This window comes from Dipodomys merriami, unplaced genomic scaffold (assembly GCF_024711535.1).
Source record: "Dipodomys merriami isolate MVZ:Mamm:240054 unplaced genomic scaffold, mDipMer1.0.p SCAF_1, whole genome shotgun sequence".
In the NCBI taxonomy this organism is placed as follows: Eukaryota; Metazoa; Chordata; class Mammalia; order Rodentia; family Heteromyidae; genus Dipodomys; species Dipodomys merriami.
Window position 1 is genome coordinate 44,332,449 of NW_027202270.1, and position 24,161 is coordinate 44,356,609.

At 41.9% G+C, this 24,161-nt stretch overlaps 1 protein-coding gene across 1 annotated transcript in view; it reads right to left on the reverse strand.

Annotated features, from left to right (window-relative positions):
• The window catches only part of Cybrd1 (cytochrome b reductase 1), a 31,662-nt gene extending 17,368 nt beyond the window's left edge, over nt 1-14,294 (reverse strand). The window contains exon 1 of the mRNA XM_070021040.1: nt 14,002-14,294. Within this exon, the coding sequence (XP_069877141.1) occupies nt 14,002-14,194 (193 nt within the window). The 5' untranslated portion in view covers nt 14,195-14,294. The remainder of the gene's footprint in view (nt 1-14,001) is intronic.
• Between the last annotated feature and the right edge of the window lie 9,867 nt (nt 14,295-24,161).

Genomic DNA, 24,161 nt, shown 5'->3' on the forward strand with positions numbered 1-24,161 from the left:
TGGGCGCTGTCCCTCAGCTCTTCACCTCAAGGCTAGTGCTCTACTACTTGAGCCACATGCCACTTCTGGCTTTTTTTTTCTGCTTATGTGGTGCTGAGGAATTGAACCCAGGGCCTCATGCATGCAAGGCAAGCGCTATACACTGAGCCACCTTCCCAGCTAAATTCAGCCTCTTTAAAGCAGGTTATCATGACAAGATTTCGCTCTTCCTACTCTTTGTTCTCATTCCAGTTCTTGGCTGCTTTTCACCAGGACAGTTTTCCTTGCACTTAACCCCAAATCTGAGGGATTGCTACCTTACTAATTTCAGTGTTTATATGGATCCCACTTGAATGCTTGTGATTATACTTCCTGAAAGATTAGAGACTTGGTAAAAACATTTTTGTATTCAATAATCTTTTCAAGCCCATAATTCCAGTATCCTTATAAAATTTATTGCAGTATCAGAAAGAGGGTATTTTCAAGCTAGCTCACTGTCGTGTCTTATTTCATCTCCTAGCACATTGTGCCTTGCTATCGCTCCCTTATAGCCCCAGAACATAAGACAATCTCAGGTTCAAGGCATGTAGCTCCATAAGTGTTCTACTTAAATTCTTATTTTGAGGTATTTGTAGATTCACATACAGTTATAAGAAATCATAAAGATTTCAGACACTTTTCACCAATTTTCCCAAACTGGTGACATCTTACATGATTACAGTACCACATCACAACCAGAAAACAGACAACAGTATAATCCATTGACCTAATTCAGATTATATCAGTTTTACGTATTTGTGTGTCTGTAACCTATGATTTTTTTGGGGGGGATGGGGCAGTGATACTAGGGTTTGATCTCACAACCTCTTTTAGTCCTTTTTGTTTTAGTGTTTTTTCAGAGAGGATCTCACTTTTACCTGGGACTGGCCTCAGAGAGCAATCCTACTTCTAATGTACAAATGGCTGGAATCACAGGCTCATACCATCATATCCAGCTTACTTGGTAAGACCAAGTCTTGTGAACTTTTTGCATAGACTGAACCTATACTTATGCAAATGCCTTTGCTTGAACAGAAATCCTTCAGATCTCTACCTCTAGAATAGCTAGGATTCCATGCATGAGTCATGGCACCCAGCCACATTTTTTTTAAATAAATAAATTCCAAGTAGTTTTTTGAAACCAATCAAAATGTAGAATTCAACTGATGACAATTCAAACACTGCTTTACCTTCCTCAAGCTTTTTCTCTCAGCATCATGTCCTAGGCAATTATCCAGTTTTCAGGGAAACCAAATCCACTACCTAGTGACCTTTTATCCACAATGTGGAACCCCTTGCAAATCGTGTCAATAAACAAAAATATATATCATCTCCCCGCGCTTGGTTTAATCTCATTTCTTCCCCCTCCTCTCACCCACACCCTCCCCCCCAAAAATACCTTTGCTAGGTAACAGCAACATGCTTAGTGATTACGTGCTTACATTTTGATTTCACCTCAACTCTCCAAGAAAGGTACAATTATTATTATCACTATCTAGAGGAGAAGCTGAGGCTGAGATACATAGCTCACTTAATCACAATTAGTGATCTAAATTACTGGTAGCCAGATATGGTGATGCAAACTATAATACTAACTTCTCTGGAGGCTGAGGCAAGAGGATTGTTCGTTCAAAGTCATTTGGGTAACACAGTACAGCCCCAGTCTAGAGAGAGAGAGAGAGACAGAGAGACAGAGAGAGAGAGACAGAGAGAGATTTGAGGATCAAAAATAATTCTGTAATTCTAGCTACTCAGGAGGCTGAGATCTGAGGATCACAGTTCAAAGCCAGCCTGGGTAGGAAAGTCTGAAGGCTCTTATCTCCAATTAATTACCAGAAATTTGAAAGTGGCACTGTGGCTCAAGTGGTAGAACACTAGCCTTGAGCAAAAGAGCTCAGGGATAGTGCCCATGCCCTGAGTTCAAGCCCCATGACTGACAAAAATAAAATAAAAATTTAAAAATAAAAATAAAAAAATAAAAATCTTATTTTAAAAGTCAGAAAGTTACTATAACTGAAAGGAATTGGAAAGAGGAATCTGGGTATTTGGAATGTTGCTTCTTGACATGGGTACTCAGATGTGTCCTTGTTATGATAACATACCACTTAGATTTAGGTACTTTTCTGCATGTTGTTCTTTTCTTTTTCTTTCTTTCTTTCTTTTTTTTTTTTTTTGGTCAGTTGTGGGGCCGGAACTCTGAGCCTGTGATCTGTCCCTCAGCTCTTCAGCTCAAGGCTAGCACTTTACCACCGGAGCCACAGTGCCACTTCCGTTTTTTTCTGCTTATGTGGTATTGAGGAATCGAACCCAGGGTGACATGCATGCAAGGCAAGCACTCTACCACTAAGCCACCTTCCCAGCCCTGTATGTTGTTCTTCAAGAAAAAGTTTACTTTAAATCTGGGTCCAAAAATTCAAAGACAACTGTCTTGCCAACTTGGCAACTGTGTTGCCAGTGAAGAGGTTTTAGTTTTATAGAAGAATATACCAAAATTTTCATAAAACAAATGTACCCCTTGGGAGTGGCAAAACTTGATCGTCAAATTTCTTTTTTTGTCTTTTTTTTTTTTTTTGTCAGTCATGGGGCCTGAACTCTGGGCCTGGGCGCTGTCCCTCAGCTCTTCAGCTCAAGGCTAGTGCTCTACCACATGAGCCACAGTGCCACTTCTGGCTTTTTCTGCTTATGTAATGCTGAGGAGTCGAACCCAGGGCCTTATGCATGCAAAGCAAGTGCTCTACCACTGAGCTACCTTCCCAGCCCCTTCAAATTTCTTAAATTCATGTAAACATGGGTTTTTGTTTTGTTTTGTTGTGGCCAGCATCTTGCTATGTTGCCAGGCTAGTCTTGAACTCCTGGTCTCAAGGGTTCTTCTTTATCAGCTTCTTGAGTAGCAGTCATTTTTTCAAATTCATTGTGTAAATAACGAGCTTCCCTTCTGTTCTTTCACTGACAATTGGGGTCAGCAACAAAACATTGACTATATTCTATTAGTATAAGAGGAAGTATTAGAAACTCAAAATCAGGAGAGGTGCTTGCTTGTGATTCCAAATGCACACAATTTCAGTTTTAGAGGCACTAGGTCTATTTGAGGATTTTTTTTTCCCCATCTTTTATTTCTTGTCAGGTTAGAGTCTACCTTCACCTTCTCTCCTGTTATCCTGATTCCTACCAGCTCTAAGTTCCAGCTTAAACATTTTAGTTGCTCCATATTTTAACATCTACTAAATTTGAGTGGTGTGAGGACATGGGGATCTACTATATTGGGTTTTTTTTTGTATAGTTAAAAGAATTTACTATGCTTTTAAAGTTGAAACAATATTTTCGTAAGCTTGCAAAGGTAGTAGTCAATTCTTTTTCACTCCTCATCAGGCAGCTGTGGAGATCTGAGAGTTCTCTTGCTTGCTAGGGAGACGTGGCTACATGTAGTTGTTCTGCTGCAGGGCTGATTATGCTTCACAATGCTCTCTTGGATAAGTGGTACTCTCTGTGTAAAGCCCCATGTGCATAAGCTCTTTGCATGCTTTAAAAAAATGTATAAATAATCAAAATATGGTGGCTTTCAGAAAAACAGGCAAGCCTAACAAATCAGACCACATTTCTTAAACAAAATAGCTATTCTCAAGAGTTATAAAAACTGCCTGGAGAGTGGAATTTAAATATTTCTTGCTCTTTGGCTTGGCACTCACCTACACCCCATTCCTGAGGTTCAGTGAGAAGGAAGAAGAAGGTCTCCTAAGCCCACAAGGAGGACGAAAGGCATAAAGCAGCTACTTGTGATGAACACAAGAGTTTTCTGTTGGAGATTTTAATTGGAAAGACCATTTCCCCAAGAAAATGAGGAGAAACATGAACTTCTTTGTCAAAAATACACTTAAAACCCTTTTGAAGGAAACATTACTGGTAGTGGAACACATTAGTGTAATGAATTTCAAAGAAAAGAAATAAAGAGAGGAAAGAGGAAGAATTTAATATCTGTGTGTAATGATTCTCTGGACAATGAGGAAAAATAATACAGCAATCTGAGTTTGAATTTAATTATGAGAAAATTCCTCCAGTCAACATATAAGAAAACATAAATTCTCTAAGTTGCGATCTCTGGTTTGACATCAGCTTTCCATACATATACCATTATACAACTGTCCACCTACTCAAGTTTATCTTTCAGCAGGAAATATGAAGTTAGAAGTGGGAACAAGCAAGGGAAGGAGTGCTTGCAGGAAATATCCTCAGACACAGACAATATTGTGACTCTAGTTCTGAATATGGAAAAGACGATCTCATTCATTATCATACCTCAGAGGTTATCCTGGGGACAACACTGAGTGGAAATTCAGCTAAATATGTGTAAAAAAATAGAGCTAAACAAAGCACAACAATACATTCAGTAATCCTAGAAAATGAGTAGACCCACTTTTAATATATTCTAGATTTATTTGTAAAAAAGTAAGATATCATTAAAAATCATGGTATATAACAAGATGTTGCGATTCACTTTTATACTGTGAAATGGCTATACAAAGCTATTTAACGTATCTATCCTCTCACATACTTACAATTTTTTGTTAGAATAGACACCTTCTTTATTTTTTTTGTCCTAGCCCAGGACTTGAACTCTCTATCTGCTGCTTTTGCTCATTGACTGGCACTGAGCCAGAGATCCTCTTTCAAAATGTACAAATCAAAAACTCAAGACAAATTGTACTACTGAACCAGATAATAGTTTATATAAGATTAAGTAAGTAAAAAGTATTCTGCACATGGCCCTAACAGCTTTAAATAAATTAAAAAATGAGAATAAGTTACTGTACTTGAAATGTAATGAAATTTTAAAGCACATATAAATGTCATTATGCTTTCCTTCCCCCCTGAATAAAGTATGATTTTGCCCTACTTGATAGGTGTTCAGAACATGATTCTCTATCTTTGAAATTCATTTCCTAGTGTACTCAAAAGTTTACCAGATTCTATCTAAAAGAACTCAAGTTTAAATGAAAAAGCAGTAGCCCACTCTAAATTCTTGTAGTGGCTGTTAAAGAGGATGAGACTTTAAAACATGTGTGAGTATCATGAAACTGAACCCCTCCTCCTTCAGTCAGAAAGATTGGCTTAGCATATCAGCACTGCAAGCATTGCTTTGAAGTGACTGAAATCCCTACAAAGGCATCTACTTAATATCAAATATGTAGATGAAAAGAGAAAAACATCAATGAATTAGCTAGACATTTTTTACAGATATCCAGAAATGTTTTTGTATTAGAAAGATCAGCTGTAGTTCTTTGTGCCTTGTATGAATTTTGGGGAGATTAGAGACAGTACTGGCTCTGAAATCACCTGGTTACCAGGCATTTGATCTCTCAGGTGAAGAGTTGAACTGAACAACCCAGCCAGTTCCCAATACTAAGGATTGGTATCTTTTTTTTTTAAGTTGGTAAATGATTTATTTATTTGATGGATTCATATAGAACATTTATGTATAAGAGCTTTACAAACTAATTTCATTCTCCTGATATATTTTACAAGGATGAACAATTGTTATCATTTCATTGTTATCATTCATTACAGATAAGGAAATAGAGACAGAGAAAAGATAAGTGGCATGTCTAAGGAGCCTATACTCTTTAGAAAAGGAAGTCATGCTTATCTTTATCCAATTCAAATGGAAACAGCTTGTACACAGAGCTTGCATCTTACTTTTATTTTCTCATGCGTGCATGCGTGAATGAATGCCAGGTAAGTGCTCTACAATGACTACATTCCCAGGCCATTACTCTTCTGTTTTGCACAGATTGCTCTTCTGTTTGATATACAGAAAGTGCATAATAAACATATGCTAATTAAGTCAATAGGATCATATATGAAAGAGTTGAATGAACAAACAAAAGAACAGACTTAGAAAAGAGCATCTGAAATAGTAATTTCAAAACTTTGTTTAGAAATTGTTTTAACATTTTAAGAAAGTTTCTGTATGAAGAAAAAATTGTCTCTCTCCCTTCTTTCCTCTTCTTTCCTTTCCTCTCCTCTTCTTTCCATTCCTTTCCTTTCAGTAGGGTTCCACTTTTTGTCCAGATGCACAGCAGGACCATCATCCACCTATCTTACACTTCCTGCTGGGATAAGAGAGTGTCAATATACTCAGCTTTCTTCTGTTGAAATAGCATCTCCAACTTTTTGCCTAGGCTAGCTTGAAACTGAGATCCTCCTGATTTAGCCTTATCTTTAACTTGAGATGATTATTATGTCCAGCTATTGGTTTTGTGTGTGTGTGTGTGTGTGTGTGTGTGTGTGTGTGTGTGTGTGTGTGTGTGTGTGTGTGATTTTATATATATATATATATATATATATTTTTTTTTTTTTTCTTGAGCTGGCATTGAACTGAACTGAGATCATTCTGATCTTGGCATTTTAAGTAGCTCTGATTATAGGTATAAGCCACTATGCCTGGCTCTAAAATAAAACTAATACATAAACTGGAACACAGATATGCTTCATTTTATCAGCATGATGTCCTGGGAGTTTGTGGCTTATTTAATGTTACTTTAGACCAGTTTTTAATTAAATATCCGGATTGTCTTTGGAAAATGGGAAGATCTGGCAGACTTGGAGTGGTATCCCAGTTTAGCTAGTCTCCAATTGAGCTAGCTAGAGATTTCCTATAAGGTCAGGAGTAAGTGCTCCCCCGTTCCTTTTAACTTCCACCTCTCAGCCTTATATCCTGCTGCATAACCATCTGATCTATGGTTGCCTATCCTCCTAAACAAAGTCAATTGTTACCAGTGGTATTAGGCAGTGCTTATGACAAAAACCACCTCTGATTGGCACACTCTGTCTGTACTTGGAGGGACAATGAAAAATCTATAAATAGCTGAGGAGAATGCCAACATTTTGGACTTCTGGGAAGCAACAGGAACTCACTGTTAGATCTTGTGTGTGTAAGGCTACCAGGAGAAATTACTAGTTGGTGGCTTAAAGAACAGAAACTGACTTTGTCAGATCTGAAGGCCAAAATTTCAGAATTAAGATGCTGGCAGGATTTGTACCTACTATATTGTATCCCTTGGTCTGCACCTAGGGCTCTGGTGATTTCTGGTGGTCCTTGATTTACAGTACATCACTCCACTATCTGTCTCCGTCCACACACAGACTTTCCTTCCGTGTGTCTTTCTGTTTCAAATCTCCTTATCCTCTTTCCTCTTACGACACTAGTCATCTTTAGAGCCTTAACTATATCTGAAAAGACACCATTTCTGGACAAGGTCACATTCTCAGGTATCTAGAATTATGATTTGGATTTCTCTTTTGCGAGGCCACTGTTGAACCCACTGCACATGCCTCACAGAGATCCTGGGAGCAAGCTCTACAGAGGGTTACAACAGTGAAGGTTCCTGTGGGCATGGGGATTTCATGTGCTCATTTTACCAGTGTGGATCTGATCTCCTGGTAGCCAAGCTGTCCGCTGGGAAGAGGATGGCTTAGGAAGGCTTTGGGGGCAGCTATATGGACTACTGCTGCCAGGATGCCTGCTAAGAGTACTAAGGCTCTGATTCCTGTTCTGTGCCTGACTGGTTCCCATCAGGGACCTGGTCATCTCGCATTTCTGAATATTGAGCTGAATCCAGAAGGACATTACACAGTGGATTTACTTCTATTATTTATTTTCAACATCCAGTGTTTGTAGATGAGACCGCTGGTTTTAAAGACTGAGCAAACTGTGTGTGTGTATGTACACACGTGTATGTAGCAGTCCTGGGACTTGAATTCAGGGTCTGGATGTTGTTCTTGAGTTTTGTGCTCAATGCTGGTGTTTCACCCCTTGAGCCATACCTCCCTTACAGTTTTTTGATGGCTAATTGGAGATAAGAGTCTCACAGGCTTTTCTGCCCTATCTGGCTTTGAACCATGTTGCTCAGATGCCAGACTCCTGAGTAACTGGGATTACAGGTGTGAAACACCAGCATTTGGCCAGGTTGAATAAGCTTTAATTCCCTAAGTATTCATTGAACATTTATTCATGTTGGGTAAAGCTATGGATACAGAAATGAAGAAAACAGACAAAATCCTTTCCTTGGGTAGCTTGCATTCTAGAAGAAAATAATAATTCAAAAGAGTCAGTGTCCAGAATTTGGATGATATTGTATTTGAATTTGATATCTATAAGATTTTCTTACAGATTGAATTCGAAGTATAGAAGAAAGGAACAAGGATGATTATAAGTTCTGAATATCTAGAAAGATCAAGTTGTTATTTTTGGAAATGTTGAAATCAATGGGACAAGTGGTTTTGAGATGTGAGGAAGGAAGACCAAAAGTTGATATTTGAGGACGTTGAGAGGCATGGTCTAGGTGGTAGAGCATTATCCTTGAGTGAAAAAGCTCAGATATAGCACCAAGGCCCTGAGTTCAAGCTCCAGTACCAGCACAAGAAAAAACAGCTGAGATTTCAGCTGGGACATGGTGATATACATCTATATGCATCCTAAAACTTGAGAGGCACAGGCAGGAAGACTGGGAGTTTGAGGTCAGCCTGGGATACATGGTGGTTTTAAAGCCCGACCAGGGACTAGACTATACAGCAAATCTTGCCAGAAAAGAAGAGAAGAAAGAGAAAGAGAAAGAGGGAGAGGGAAAGGAGATTTGAACTTGTTTATTTGGCATCCAGATAGAAGCTGTGAGCAGACAGATGGGATGTGGAGGTGTGGAGTTCAGGAGAGAGTCCAGACTGTATATATGAACAAGTATAAGAGTGCTCTGTGTAGGGGGTATTTAAAACCTGGAGGATGGATGAGGGAATGAATGCAGAAAGAAAGGAGAATGGTCAGAGGTCTGAGTCTTGGCTAATTTAACCTTAAACCATGAGGATGATGAGGGAGAACATGCAAAGGGTGTCCAGGAAAGAGAAAAAAGCCAAGAGAGATGGGTAAGTCATCAGAACCATCACGTGAAGAACACATTCCCAGGAGTGAGGAGGAGTGAAGGGAAGTGAAGGGGAGTAAGGAGGAATGAGAGGTCAGTCATGGCAACTTTCCGTCAAGCAGGAAGACTGAGTTCCTAGTTCTGTTATTGAGAGATCAAAATGCATCTATTTGTAACAAAAATGTAGTGGTTTGTTTCTGGGTTTGGTTTTTGCTTTTTTGAAACAGTGTCTTGCTATGCAGCTCAGGCTGTCCTTGAACTCAGATCCTATCCTACCTCAGCCTCCTGACAAAAATATATTTTGAGTTGCTTTGAATTGCCACTTAATGCTTTGTAGAAACTCCTTCCCCTCCTCCTCTCCACTTTCCTAAAACTGTGAAGTCTTGCTTTTGTCCACCACTGGGTTTAGTAGTGTGAAGCCACTGATGACATTACTACGGAATAGCAAATCTGTAGAGCTGAAGAGGAAAGTTTGACTGGAGAAGTTTCAAGGAAAAAAAAAAAACTAGAGGAAAGTAATCAGAGACTACAGGTACAATTATTTCAAGGAGTTCCTTGGCAAGACAAATAGAAAAACAAGAGTTTTTCCAGTGGCTGGAAAGAGGTACAGTGGGATGAGTGTAGAGTTTTAAAAGTTGTCAAACATAGAATATTGGAACTAATCCAGTGTGTACTGGGGGGAGGGGGGATCCTAATGCTGCAGAAGGAAAGAGAGAATTGATGTGTAATGCTGCCCTTAGACAGGGAAAGGAGGCACAGATTGTCCTTCAGTAGTAACATGCTAATGAGCAGGAAGCAGTCTTAGTGTAAAGATCTCTTTCCATTACCTCCTATCCACTTTTTCCTGGGGCTGTGTTTCTACACTGCTGAACAGCACAATCACTAGGAGATGGGGGTAGAGAGTACGTTTGCTTTAAAGGCTATTATTCAACATCACAAATGAGTGGGTGTAAAGCTACATTGTTACTAACAGTTTGATGATGGTACAAAAATAATCATTCATTCAACAATTATTTATTGGTCTATCATGTGCCAGTTCTATAAGCTAAGAATATAGCAGTAAAGAAAATGACATCTAAAAAATTTCTGCTGGTTGCATTAAGAGATTTGTATTTGTGTGTCTTTATTTGTAACACATATGTGGGGAATTGTTTTATTTTGTTCTATGTTGTAAGATAGTCTCACTTTGTAGCCTAGGCTGCCCTTGAACTCAGATCTTCCTGCTTCAGCCTCCTGACCCTCCCCAAACCCCCCCAAAAAAGTTGAGCTGTCTCTTTATGTTTTGTAAATACCCTCACTTCCCTAAGAGCAAGAGGTTTTGTTGTCAAGGCTTAATTTCTCCCCAAGTCCCTTTTTGTAGTAGGTGCTTGGGTTTTTTTGTTTCTTTCCTTTGTGCTTACTTACTATGTTTTATTCCAAAAGCCTTTTCAACTAAGATGGAATTTGGCCACTTTTAGCCATATTAAAAAGATACACCTACTCTCTTTTGAGGAAAAAAACTGTTCTGATAGGGTTTTCTAACATGACTTCCAGGACAGCCTATATAGCAAGACTCTGTCTAAAAACAAAGCAAAACAAACCAACAAATTATGTTCTTCTTTCAGTTAGCCTTTTAAAAGTTACTTGAATTAGTTATATTGTCCCACAAAACCAATCTGGGGTCATTAAGCTATTTAATTTCTCTTCCTTCAGTTTACAGGACAAAAGGAGTTCTTCATGTGGGAAAGTAAGGAGTATAGAATTGCCAGGACTTTTTTTTGCTCACCTGAGTTTTCTATTTTTTACTAAAGAACACATTCCATCGTGTTGAACCTTTTAAAAGGTCAACTGCACTTTGAGAGCATTTATTTGCTTCAGTCTTTACTGTGGCCTTCTTTACAATGACAGTTTCTCTGATTTCCCAGCGGTATACACATTTCATGAGAATCATTCCTTTTAGAGAAGCACAAAGCCTCTTCTAAAGTCTACTGGTCATGCCAGAGTCTATTAGCTAGATTGTACGTGAGGTTAAGATTTTATTCAGTGGAGCTTAGTGGCACACACCTGTAGTCTCAGCTACGTGGGAAGCTGAGACAGAATAGTCTAAGCACAGAAGGTTGAGGCCAGGCTGGGCAACATATCTAAAAAATACATTTTGAAAAAAATATTTCTCAGTCTGCTGTACTTTGTTTTAGAACACATGCACTTCAAAATATACATGTGTGGGTGGGTAAGGGATGAAAGAGATGGTCAATGTTTAGGTTAATACAGATTAAAGACAAAGAGACACAGAGACAGAGAATGGGGTGAACAGGGAATAAAGAGACAGAGACAGATTTATATTGGTCTACAATAATAACCTTGCTTTCTTTGAAGCTTACTTTTCAAATGACTTGTACTTTCTCTTGACATAGTTTCAAGTATGCTTACTGGATTGCATTTGTAAAAAAAATTCATGCTTAAGAATATTAGTACTGTAATCTTTCTCCATATATCTGTGTATTACAGGTACATATCATTAGCGATTATGACATTTTCATTAATAGAATTCTGAAATCTCATAGCCAAGCATCCTCCTCCCTAAAGCAATTACACACAGTATAAAGCCTGTTAGAATATAGTGTGTCTCTTACAGACTACAAAGTCACCTATAGATAGTCTTTGCCATAAGATGAACCAATATAACAAGCTTTGGTCTTTATAATGGAAGACACTGTACTTCACATTTTGAGGTGTGACCTTTGATCTGTTTGATTTTAATATGGTCAGTGGCAACGGGCCAAAGGCTTCAGCCACCCTGCAATGCACTATGCTGTAAGCACTGAGGTTCATGGGCTTATGGGTATTAAAAACATTTTCAGCGGTGATATTTTCAACCTCAGTGGGCTTAGCAGAAATGTCACCCATCCGAAACTGTGGAGTTTCTGTATTTACTCCTTCTTACGCTGGAGAGAACTATGCATGTGTCTACATGTATGAAAAAATTCATGCTCAAGTCAATTAAACATACTATATGATTAAAATGCTTTGTAGATCTAGGATCCAAGCAGTAAATGGGATGGGTAATATTAACAGGACAAACATTGGGACAGCAACCCAAAAGATAGTGACTAAGTCTAAAAAAAACAAGGGTTGCATAAGAGCAGCTGATAAAAATTTCCAAAATATCCAGATACATATTTTTCCACAAAAATAAGTATAAATCGACCAAAAAAGAAGTCAATGGTTGAAAGAAATTAAAAAAATACCTTTAAAGAAAACTACGGAATAGACTCTAACATGAATGAAGATTTTCAAAGTATACATAAGTAGAACTTTAAGCTTCTCTAGAAAGGTAACTTGGAGCCATGTGGCAGTGCATGCCTGTAATCCTAGCCCTTCATTATAGGGGCCAGGGCTCCATAGCAAGACCCTGACTTAAAACAAAACCTCCCCTACAAAAATAAAATCCCAACGTGATGGAAATTAAGCATATTGCCATAAAAGCAAAGAAATGATCCCCCAAAATAAGAAAATTCACTGAAAGGACTTCCATGAGTAAGTTACTTATCTTCTCTGTGCCTCAGAAAACACAGGGAAAGACGGTTCCTCTTTGCTAAGTTAAGCAACCCATGTCCTCCCCAGAGTTTCTCTTAACCCTCAACTACCAGAACATATTCCAACCCTCTGGGGTTTCTTGGTAGTGGGCACTGCTCCACCAGGAGGACTGAGGAGAGGTGGAGGCCATTTGCACTACTTGGACAACAGAAAGTGCTCACACAGCTCTGATCAAAATAAAGCGCTCCACCAGGAAGGTAAGAGGTCTTCTGGTGACTGCGTTTTTAAGACGGGAGTGTGTGTGTGTGTGTTTTCTTCTTCTCATGTTTGTATAGTGGCAACATAGCTGCGATGAATGCAAGATGATTTGAAAAAATGGCCAGCGATTCACCGTGGTGCCAGTCTTGGCTGGGAAGCTTCAGAAATCTGAGCAGTTAGTAATACCTTCCACCACATTCCGGAGTGGGAGAAAGCGGGCCACACGGGTGGAAAGCTGCAGCACAAGTTTACAGCAGGAACACAAAACACACCAAACCACTTTTCTTTAGGAATGAGGCCAGTGCTCTTGGTGGTGTTGTTGTTTGCTTGCTTGCTTGTTTGGAGGGAGTTAAATACTGGTGGAGAAAAAGATAGCTTTCTCAGGCCAGGCCAGACCCCTCTGCCGGCTGGCATCCCTGTTGGAACCTGTTCCTTTCCTCTCGATTATGTCCTGTGACATAACATAACCCCAGCACACGACTTTCTTTTTCTAAATGCATGCGCAAGGCCGCCGCCTGGACTTCACTTTCGGGCAAGTGGTTAGTAGGGGAAAAGGCTTGCGCCATAGCTCGAGGTTCCTCAACCAAACAGTCCAAGGAAACGATCCGGACAACGTTGCAGGCGCTGCACCCAGACAGTAAACAGCTCCCCAGCGCATCAGCGCCGTCCCGGGGACGGCAGGCAGCAGCTGGCCCGCCACACACCGAACACGCACAGCAGCCCCCCGGGACTCCCCGCACTGGGGCACCCCCCTCGGAGCCACGCACCTCCCGCCGCGAGCTCGGACCACCGCCCTGCAGGAAGCTCCGCGGAGGAACTTTCTCCTCGGGGCCGCCACATAAGCAAGTTGGACTCGGGACCGACCGACCCAGTGCCTGCGCTGGCTGCGCAGTGCCGCCGCGGAGCTCAGCGCTCGGGGGGCGGAGGATGCTGCGCGCGCCTCCGCGTCAGCCCGGGCCGGGGAAGGCCCCGAAGAAGCGAGTCCTCAAGCCCCGCGTCTCTCCCGCGCCGCCTCCCTCTCCGAGCTTCCAAGTTCAGGGAAAGGCCGCGCCCCAGGCGGCTCTCTGCGCCCCTGCTGCGCAGGCCCGCTCCGCCCGGGCGCCCGGTGCGGACTTGGGCATCTCGCCTCAGGTTCTCTCGGACACCCGAGCACCTCCGAACGCGTGCCAGCCCTCCGGCGGCGGCTCCAGGTTACCCGGCGGAACCCGCCCCGCAGCCAGCGCCTGCACAACCGCGCACCCCGCAGAGCCCGATCGCGGCTCCGCCCGACCCCCGCCCGCGCCCCGGGAGGCGCCAGTACCGATGCCCTGGACGAAGACGAAGCCGGTCACCGCGAGCACCGGGTGCCAGTTGAACTCGAGAGCGCTCCCGTCCCAGCCGAGCCCCTCCCGGTAGTGGAGGACCCAGATGAGGGTGAAGAGCACACACAGGAAGCCGACGAGCAGCGCCGACACCAGCAGCCCCAAGAAGCCCCTGTAGCCGTCCATGGCCATCAGAGCCCCATACTCCTCGCGGTGACAGCCTGGACAGCCTGTGGGCACTGGCTGGACGTCGGGGGCCCGGGAGGCGACTTCTTGGCGCGGACTCCGCCCGCGGGGAGGGGCTTCGGGGCGGCCCGCGGGGCGCTGGGGCCTCCCGGGGGTGGGCGGCTGGCCGGGGCGGGCGGCGGGGCGGGCGGCGGGGCGGGCCCCACCCCCGCGGTCACGCGGACGCCCGCCTGGGCCAGCATCCGAGCTCAAGAGGACTGGAGGAGTGGATCCAGTTGGTTCGGAGACAGCTCGGCGGAGCTACGGCCCACCGCGTTCTTCTAGCGCTTCCCACGGCTCCTCCTCATTTGCCCGGAGCGCAGTGGCAGGCTCTCGGTTATCGAAAGAGATGGATGGTTGGATGGCGTTACCTGTGCACTTTCGTTTAAAGAAGCCTCCTGAGCCCCACTCCGAGAGGTTGGCTCCCATGAGGGTCAGGGAGGAACAGGATTGGGTCAAGGAAGCCAAACACCTCTTGGACCTTGCCTGTAAAGTGTGATGAAATGGACTCAAAAGGTGTCCACCGGCCCAAACCAGTATGAACCCAAACCTCACCGTGGTGAAGTGAAGCTAACTCGCTGCGCCTTCACCATGGGATAAGAATATTTTCAGGGTTACATATTGCTATCAGGAAGAAGGTTCTGACTGGCAGGGCTTCCACAACCCATTTGGGAATGTTCAACTAGTCCCTTTGTAGTTCTTCTCTGAGGAGTTAGGTTACCATGTTATCTTTTTGCAAGTGATGGGGGTTAAACCCAGGGCCTTTGCTTGCTAATCAGTGGCTCTACCCATTTGAGCTATGACCCCAAGACTTTTCTTGTGTAAGTTATTTTTTAGCTAAGGTCTCTGTATTTGCCTGAAGTAGCCTCAGATGGAGATCCTCCTATTTGTAGCCTCATCTGTATATGAGAGCTCAGGTACATACTGTTAGGTAAAGTAAGTAGCTGAGGAAAGAGAGCACCATGCGATATTCAGGCAGGAAGAGAAGTTTATTTTACTGAACTGGTGGAGAGGCATGGCCGAAGGGGCGGGCCCATGTCCCATCTGGGTTTAAATAGGGAAGGGGCAGGGAGAAGGGGCGGCCAGGAGAGGGAAGGTGTGGCCACACTGGATGCGGATGTGACCTCAGGGCCTGGGACCCTTCCCAGTCCAATGGGAGGTGTAACTAGGGGTGGCCTAAGATGTGACCTTGGAGGAGAGGGTGACTGCCTCCAGGTGTGCCAGTAACCTAGGTGACATGGGTATTGGGTGGACACTTAGCCAAGAGGAGGGAGGAGTCTACCCTGCCTTCCCAGGGTGGACCTTACACATACCACTATGACCACCTTCTTGGGTTAATGAAGGGTCTCACAAGCTTTGTGTTATAGTTGGCCTCAAACTATTTGGCTTTCCAAGTAGCTGAGAGGACAGGCATAAGCCAATACTTCTGGCCTTTTTTTTTTTTTTTTTTCAATCTTAAAGATCTTAAAATGTCCAGGGAGTATAGGGGATTGATTTTCCAAAGACTGGTTTTAGGCTAAGGAAGTAAGAGGGTCAAACCTTGGTCATGAGGTTGGATTAAAGGACTGAGAAGTGCATACTATACCTGTACTGATGTTTCTCTAGGTGGGGACAGGAACCAAATGGAAGGAATGGACACCGCCTCCCAGTTCATGGTCTGGCCCAGTCCAATCCCTTCCACAGTTTAACTAGTCCTGGATATCCTTGGCAGAAAATGTTCCTTGTTTGTCTCTCTAGTAGCTCCTGACCACTTCCTCCATATTTCCTGTCTACCTTCATCTCCACTGTTCCTACCATGGACAATTCCCCATGACTGTTCCAACATGCCCCAATCTATTCTTCATCCCACCCACCTCCCCATCCTCTGCATCACTTGTCAAGATGTCATAGAATAATCTGCTCTGTGACTGTCTCCACTGTCTAGACTGCCCTTGAAAGTGTCCATCTTATTTTATTCTTTATTGGCATATAGTCGTGACTCAACATGTATTATGATATTAAAAATGTGTTGATCAGGACTCTGGTAGGAGACTGACTCCATATTCTAACTGGATACTGTAACAGTGACCAGGACTGTTGGGGAAAAGGTGTGATGGGAGACCACAAGTGTTAAACAATGCCCTAAGCCTAGAAGGGTGGAGGTTCCCGGAATTCAAAGAGAAAACTGGAAAAAGCAGTCTGACAGGCCTTGTTTGGAAGGACACCACAAGAGGAAAGACTGGGGGAGGATAAATAGTACAACCTTACCTTCCTTTCTTCCCATCTGCTGCCAGGGGTCTCCCAATTGCTAAACAGAACTTCATCTGAAGCCAAAGAACCCTGCTGAAGCTTATACAGGTCAGCTCCCCAGGACACAGAATAACCTGTACCAGGCAAGCACAGGTCCATAGTAATACATGCAAACTTTCACTGAATCTCCCAGTTGGTTTTTGTTTTTGATTTTGATTACTAAAAACTTTTCAGTTTTATTCCAGTTTTTCTCTATGACCTCTAGTTAAGTTATTCTATAATAAAATCATTATTCTTTTCCCTAAACTCTTAATTTTTGTTTCCTTTCATGTCCTAACATCTTAGTCTACTTTTGAGTTCTTTTTATTTTTAAAGCAATATCTTACTTTATAGCCCAAGCTGACCTTAAACTCATAATCTTCCTGCTTCTGTCTGTTGAGTGCTGGTATTATACGTGTAAATCACTGTGCCTGGTCTTGAGTTGATTTTGGTGTACAGCAGCAACTGAGGAGAAACTCTGAGATTCTAGGGTCCAAATACCTGAGGGATGGTCAAATGTGATAGATGATGTTCAATTGTATTGAATATGCCAGCTACATAGAACGTCAACTTTAATATCTGAATATATCTTTGATTTCTTGTTTGATTTTCAAAAAACAAAACCTGTTACTTGGGAGAAACTATCAATAAATTTGTTGTGGCTTAGTGTTGATAACTTTTTTTTTTTTTTTTTGGGTCCGGTCATGGGGCCTGAACTCTGGAACTGGGTGCTGTCCCTCAGCTCTTCAGCTCAAGGCTAACGCTCTACCACTTGAACCACTTTCGGCTTTTTTCTTTTTGCTTATGTGGTGCTGAGGAATAGAACCCAGGGCCTCTGGCATGCAAGGCAAGTGCTCTACCACAGAGCCACGTTCCCAGCCCAGTGTTGATAACTTTTTAAAAACCACAATTACTCAGTAATAGACGTTTATCTCAGGAAATAGTAAGCATTTTGTCAAAAATACTTAATTAACCAGGCACCAGTGGCTCATCCCTGTACTCCTAGCTATTCAGGAGGCTAAGATCTATGGATTATGGATAGAAGCCACCCTGGGCAGGAAAGTCCATGAGATTTTTATCTCCAATTAACCAGCAAAAGTGGAGTTGTTTCTGTCAGAGATAACAAAAATCTGTGGCAATATGTAAATTTTTTTTTTTTTTAGCATCACACACAGCTTTTTAGGAAGGTCATCTTGTTCAGTCTTCTCCCATCCCATATACAAATGAGTCACTTAACATTACTGGCTGCTTAGCATCTAGTTTGATTAAGTACTCTGTGTGTGAGTGTGTGTGTGTGTGTGTGTGTGTGTGTGTGTGTGTGTGTGTGTGTGTGTGTGTGTTGTACTCCTTGAACTCAAGAGGGGCTTAGGTCAGGAGGACTGCTAGTTCCTGGCTAGCCTGATCTACATACTAAGACTCTGTCTGGAAAACAAAAAGAAAGAAAAAGAAGGAAGACACAGGGTAGAAACGGAAGACAGGGCCACCTACAGTGCCCTCTTTGTAGAGCATGGTTTTGGAATGATGCATTCCCTTTTGTCATGTGACTGTCTAGCATCTTCTCTTCTACAGCTACACCTCTCAGAGAGGCATAGAAACATCATGTCCCCATAGAGGTCCCAGCTTCCTTCAGTTGACTCTCTCAGTCTTCACCATTTTTGTAGGGGTCTCTTAAGTCTGGTTATACCTCTGAGAAGATTCTATTTATTAGGCTATCTTCAATTAAAACATTTGTGTGGCCCTCCTGCAGAATCCTGCCAAATACAAGTACAAAAAAATCCTCTTGCATAATACTACTTCCCTAGTCCCTAGTCCCACCCCAGTTATCTATGCCTTGTCTTGTGATAGAGATTTAAAATATTCCTTGAGGGCTGGGAAGGTGGCTCAGTGGTAGAGTGCTTGCCTTGCATGCATGAGGCCCTGGGTTCAATTCCTCAGCACCACATACACAGAAAAAGCCAGAAGTGGCGCTGTGGTAGAGTGCTAGTCTTGAGCTGAAGAGCTGAGGGACAGCACAAAGCACAGAGTTCAAGCCCCATGACCACCAACAACAACAACAACAAAATATTCCTTGAATGTCCACTTGAATTCAGGCTTGGTCTATAATATGGCAATGTTCTAGATGGGCCTTGGGAAACTGATCTTATCAGTAGGTTAACCCATTGATGAGTTCATAATTGAATGGCCTATTGGAAGATCAGGGGGACTATAATAGATAGAACCTATTTGGAGGAACTAGGTCAGTGTGGGCATGTACCAGAAGGATGTATCTTATCTGTTCTCTCTCTCTCTCTCTCTCTCTCTCTCTCTCTCTCTCTCTCTCTCTCTCTCTCTCTCTCTCTTTTTCTCTTTCTCTCTCCTCTCTTTTCTGTTTCTCTTCCCTCCTCTCTTTCTCTTTTCCTCCTTCTATCTTTCCCTCCCTCCCTCGATCTCTCTCTTCCTCATTCTCTGTCTTTTTCTCCTTCCTGGCCATCATGAGGTAAACAGCTTTATCCCACCAGATGCTTCCCACTATGAAGCTCTACCTCCCAGTGCCCCCAAAACAATAGATCCATGTGATCATGGAACAAAACCTCTAAAAGCATGATACAAAATAAATCTCTCCTCTTTTAGCTCTTTAGGCATTTTGTCACAACGACAGGAAGCTAACTAGCACACCTGCTTTAGAACATATTATGAATGGAGGAATATATAAGATGAGAAAAAAAATCAAAGCCTGAGGGAATAAGATAAAATCATATTTTCCATTCCTCTGTTCTGCTAGATAAGAAATTTATGGATCAGAAAGTCATGCCAGGCTTGGGGTATAGGTCAATGACAGAGTACTTTCCTAGTGGCCAAGGCCCTAGGGTCAATTTTCAAAAACACTAACAAAGAAAAGTTGTCCCAAGATACAGTGACTCACAGCTGACACTGTGATTCAGGATGCAAGCCAAGCCCAGGAAGTGGTCAAAGGCTCCTTAATGAAATAAAGGGAGAATTACTGTTTTAAAAGAACAAAGTCAAATCCATGTTAATGGGAAATACACATTCTCATCATAGGAGGTATATCAAAGACTAACACACAAATGGCTATCTCCAGGAATTAGTCAACCCTGGGTAAGGTAGCTTCCCTATTCCACAAGGCCTCAGATGCCAGAGGTCAATAATAAAGAAAACATAGGTAATACAACTTGGAACAACTGTTGATAGAGAACATTAAAAGCACATTCGTGCACTGACTGACTGACTCTAGTTTAAACTCCAGGATAAAGTCAGAGCATTAGCAAGGAAAGGAATGCCCTGGAACTTTTTTCTTATAATTAAGTTTTCCTCCCATATACTAGATTTTATAAGTACATTGGACTGTTTGGATAGAACATTGTGTTATGTAAGGAACTGGGCTTTAGAATTAACTAGGAGCCAAAAACATAGTTTTACCTTGGAGAAGTTTTATTGGAAGCTTTCTAGTTGGCTTTATAATAACAGGAATAAAAGTTCTAATTATCATCTTCTCTGCCACTGATGCATTTTTTAAAAGGCATCCATTCACAGGCAGAAATATATTTTCAGAATTTTGTCTCAAAGAACTCAGAGCCTTATTGAAATATGAAAGAATCATGTATGTACACAAAACAACTCTGAAGTTGGGTTCACATCTGTAATCCTAGCTACATATAAGGATGAGATCTGAGGATCATGGTTCAAAGCCAGCTAAGGAAGGAAAGTCTGTGAGAGTTTTTTCCAGTTATCCACCAAAAAGCCAAAGTAGAGCTATGGCTCAAATGGTAAAGTGCTAGCCTTGAGTAAAAAAACTGAGAGAGAGCGCCCAGGTCCTGAGTTCAAGCCCCAGAACCAACCAACCAACACACACACGCACACACACACACACACACACACACACACACACACAGACTGTGAATTTAGGTCAGGCTTTCTTAACAGGTAGGTACTTGACTAAATAAAGTTTACCTGCAAATAGCTAGGTCTTCGGAAGACTTGGTTATAATTTCTATTGAAGGTAAAGCTCTTTTTTTTTTTTTGGTCGGTCGTGGGGCCTGAACTCTGGCCCTGAACGCTGTCCCTCAGCTCTTCAGCTCAAGGCTAGCTCTCTACCACTTGAGCCACAGCACTACTTCTGGCTTTTTCTGATTATGTGGTACTGAGGACTTGAACCCAGGTCCTCCTGCATGCAAGGCAAGCACTTTACCACTGAGCCACTTTCCCAGCCCCAGGTAAAGCTCTTTTTAAAGAGAAAATCAAATGATGTAAGTTCAAATTTGACTTTTGTTTTAAAATAATTTAACTTGGCTTCTGTAATTCATGTGTTCAATCCATGCCTAGATCATCAAGATTCCAGACAACAGGAAGCTGTTTAGAATAAGTGACTCCAATTTGTTATTTACTTGCTGTGAAAGCAGACAATTCACAGGGTTAAAAATGGTGCTACAGTTTGCTAATCTGTGTTAGGACAGTTTTAGCCTTGTTAGGGTTCTCATATGAAATGAAACTTAACCATTTTGCAGAGTATATACAACTCTATTTACTGTATCTATGATTTTGTTACCTCTATATGCATATACATATAAATACACATATACATATATGTGCATATACTGTATGATTTTGTTACCATTGTATATATATATATATATATACACAGGTACATATGTATATATACGTGTGTGTGTGTGTGTGTGTGTGTGTGTGTGTGTGTGTGTGTGTGTGTGTGTGTAATGCTGAGGCTTGATCTCAGGATCTAAGCTTTTGTGCTCAAGGCTAGTGCTCTACCACTTGAGCTGCAGCTCCACTACCAGCTTTTTTGGTGGTTGATTAGAAGAATCTCATGGACTGTTTAGCTGAGTCTCAAAGCCTGCCAAAGTTGGCTTTGAACCTTTAGATCTCAGCCTCTGAGTAGCTAGGATTACAGGCATGAGCCATTGGTGCTCAGTACCATTGATATTTTTATGTGGCTTTTGGATAATCATAGCTAGGTTATCAATATATACTTAGGACTTTTCAAAGTAACACTAATTATTGGTAGTAATTAGTGAGATGTGCAACTTGATCTTATTATCAATGAATCAGTGATAATGTGAATGTTGTTACATAACACATTTATTTTCATTTAAAAATGTGAGTAACTCCTCTGTTATCCTTACCAGTTTTGTTTATAGCCTATGATTTCTTTATTTATTTATTGCCAGTTCTGGAACTTGAACTCAGGGCCTGGGCCCTGTCCCTGAGCTTTTTGTCCAAGGCTAGCACTCTACTACTTGAGCCTCAGTGCCATTTCTGGCTTTTTCTGTTTATGTGGTAATGGGAAATAGAACCCAGGGCTTCATGCATGCTAGGCAAGCATTCTACCACTAAGCCACATCCCAGCCATTTTAATTTTTTTTAATGCATTAAAATCAACACTGTCCATGGGTCTTCTCCTTGCCAAAAGAGGTCATGGTACACAAAAGGTTGAAAAGCGCTAGGCTAAATGACTTCTACCATTTATTTCTGTCTTTCAGTCTGTAGTTGTACTTGTAAAAGCAGACTAAAGTTTATTAACTAAATCAAGTTCATATCTTACAAAGTACACTCATTATCCTGATATGAGAGAAATATAAAATCATCTGAAGGATTTGATAGGTCTCTTTGAAAATGAACCTAGAAAAAAACCTTATATCTTCTTAACCCAGGCTGACCTATCCTGACTCATAAAAGTCTGTCTTTTGATTGCTTAAACTCTATTTACTGCTGGTAGGGTAGTTTAAGCACAACCAGGTCTGGTCAGAATGTCATTAGGCCTTGCTTGTTACTAAGTACCTTGTTACTTGCTTTAGTTAGCTTTTCTTCCTGCCTTGGTTTTCTCCTTCAAGGCAACTGCTTTTTGAATGAGAATCCTCCATCACCACCTTTCACTAAGATCCCAGATTGACAATTACCTTTCCCTCACCCTCTACCAATATGGAGTGATTGCTAATCTCTTCTGTGGGATGTTGATGTCGATGGCAATATTAATCATGAAAATTGCTCATGCTTACTGATCACTTAATATATATCAGGCCCAGTTCTATAATCTCTCCATATAGTCATCAATTTAATGCTAGAACACCCCACATTATGGATGAGGAAACCAGACCAAAAGGAAGAAAAGAACTTATTAAGGCCCACAGCAAGGGAGTAGTGGGACTGTGGTGTGGTTCAAACTCAAGGAGTTTGGGAAGTGGCGCTGTGGCTCAAGCGGTAGAGCGCACGCCTTGAGCTGAAGAGTGCAGGGACAGCACCCAGGCCCAGAGTTCAAGCCCCACGACCGACAAAAAAAAAAAAAAAAAAAGAAAGAAAGAAAGAAAACAAACTCAAGGAGTTTGGCTAGAGTCCTCACTGTAAACACTCCGTTATACTGCCAGGGTTTATTGCTTCATTTGTTGATGTTGACATTTATTTGTTGAATTTTATTGTTTATAGTTTTTCCTATTCTACAAAGTAGTCTTTATATATGACTATACATTTATGGTTAGTTTTTGAAGGCAAATGCCTAAATTGAAACGAATAGGTTAAAGCTTTTTAGTCAAAGTGTGATTATCTCACAACAGATGATAATTTTACCATTACTGTGTGATAGTGTCCTTTCACATTGTTTTCAGGAAAGATTTATACATAGTTGTTCTCTATTCTTTAAATGTTTGTCAATTTGATGGACAGAATATGATAATTATATGTGTTAGTGTTTCATCACTGTGATAGGTACCTCAAAATATTTAAAAGAGGAAAAATGTACATGGGCTTTCTTTTTTTTGGGGGGGTGTCTGGTCGTGGGGCCTGAACTCTAGGCCTGGGTGCTGTCCCTCAGCTCTTCAGCTCAAGGCTAGTGCTCTATCACTTGGGCCATAGCGCCACTTCTGGCTTTTCTCTTTTTGCTTATGTGGTGCTGAGGAATTGAACCCAGGGCCTCATGCATGCAAGGCAAGCGCTCTACCACTGAGCCACCTTCCCAGCCCCATGTACATGGGCTTTCAATCCATGGCTGACTCCATTGTTTCTAGGCCAGTGGCGAGGCAAAAGCATCATGCCATAAAGGCATGGTTGGGGAAAGCTGCTTGCCTTATGAAGGCCAAGAAGCAGAAAGACTACAAGGTATACCTTTCCAGGGCATACCTCAGTGACCCATTTCCTTTAACTAGACCCTATCTACTTAAGGGTACCTACCTTTCTCACCTCCCAATAATGCCATCATGTTATGCTTCTATCAAGGGATCAGTCCATTGATTTGGTCAGAGCCCCCATTATTCAATCACCTTTGAATGATTGTTCACTATCTGGAGACCCAACCTTCAACACTTAAGCATTTACTATATTCAAAGCATAATATGGTAATTTGTATCTTGTGGATAGACACGTGCCATATATGAAATGATCATTTGTATATCTTCCTTTGTGATTGATTTTTTTTGTTAGTCTTGGGGCTTGAACTATGGGCCTGGGCGCTATCCCTCAGCTCTTCAGCTCAAGGCTAGCGCTTTACCACTTGAGCCACAGCACCACCACTCCTGGTTTTCTGGTGGTTTATTGATGATAAGAGTCTCATGTACGTACCTGCTGGGCTGGCTTTGAACTGTGATCCTCAGATCTCAGCCTCCTGAGTAGCTAAGATTACAGGCGTGAGCCACTGGCACCCTGTCCTGCTCTGATTTTAATA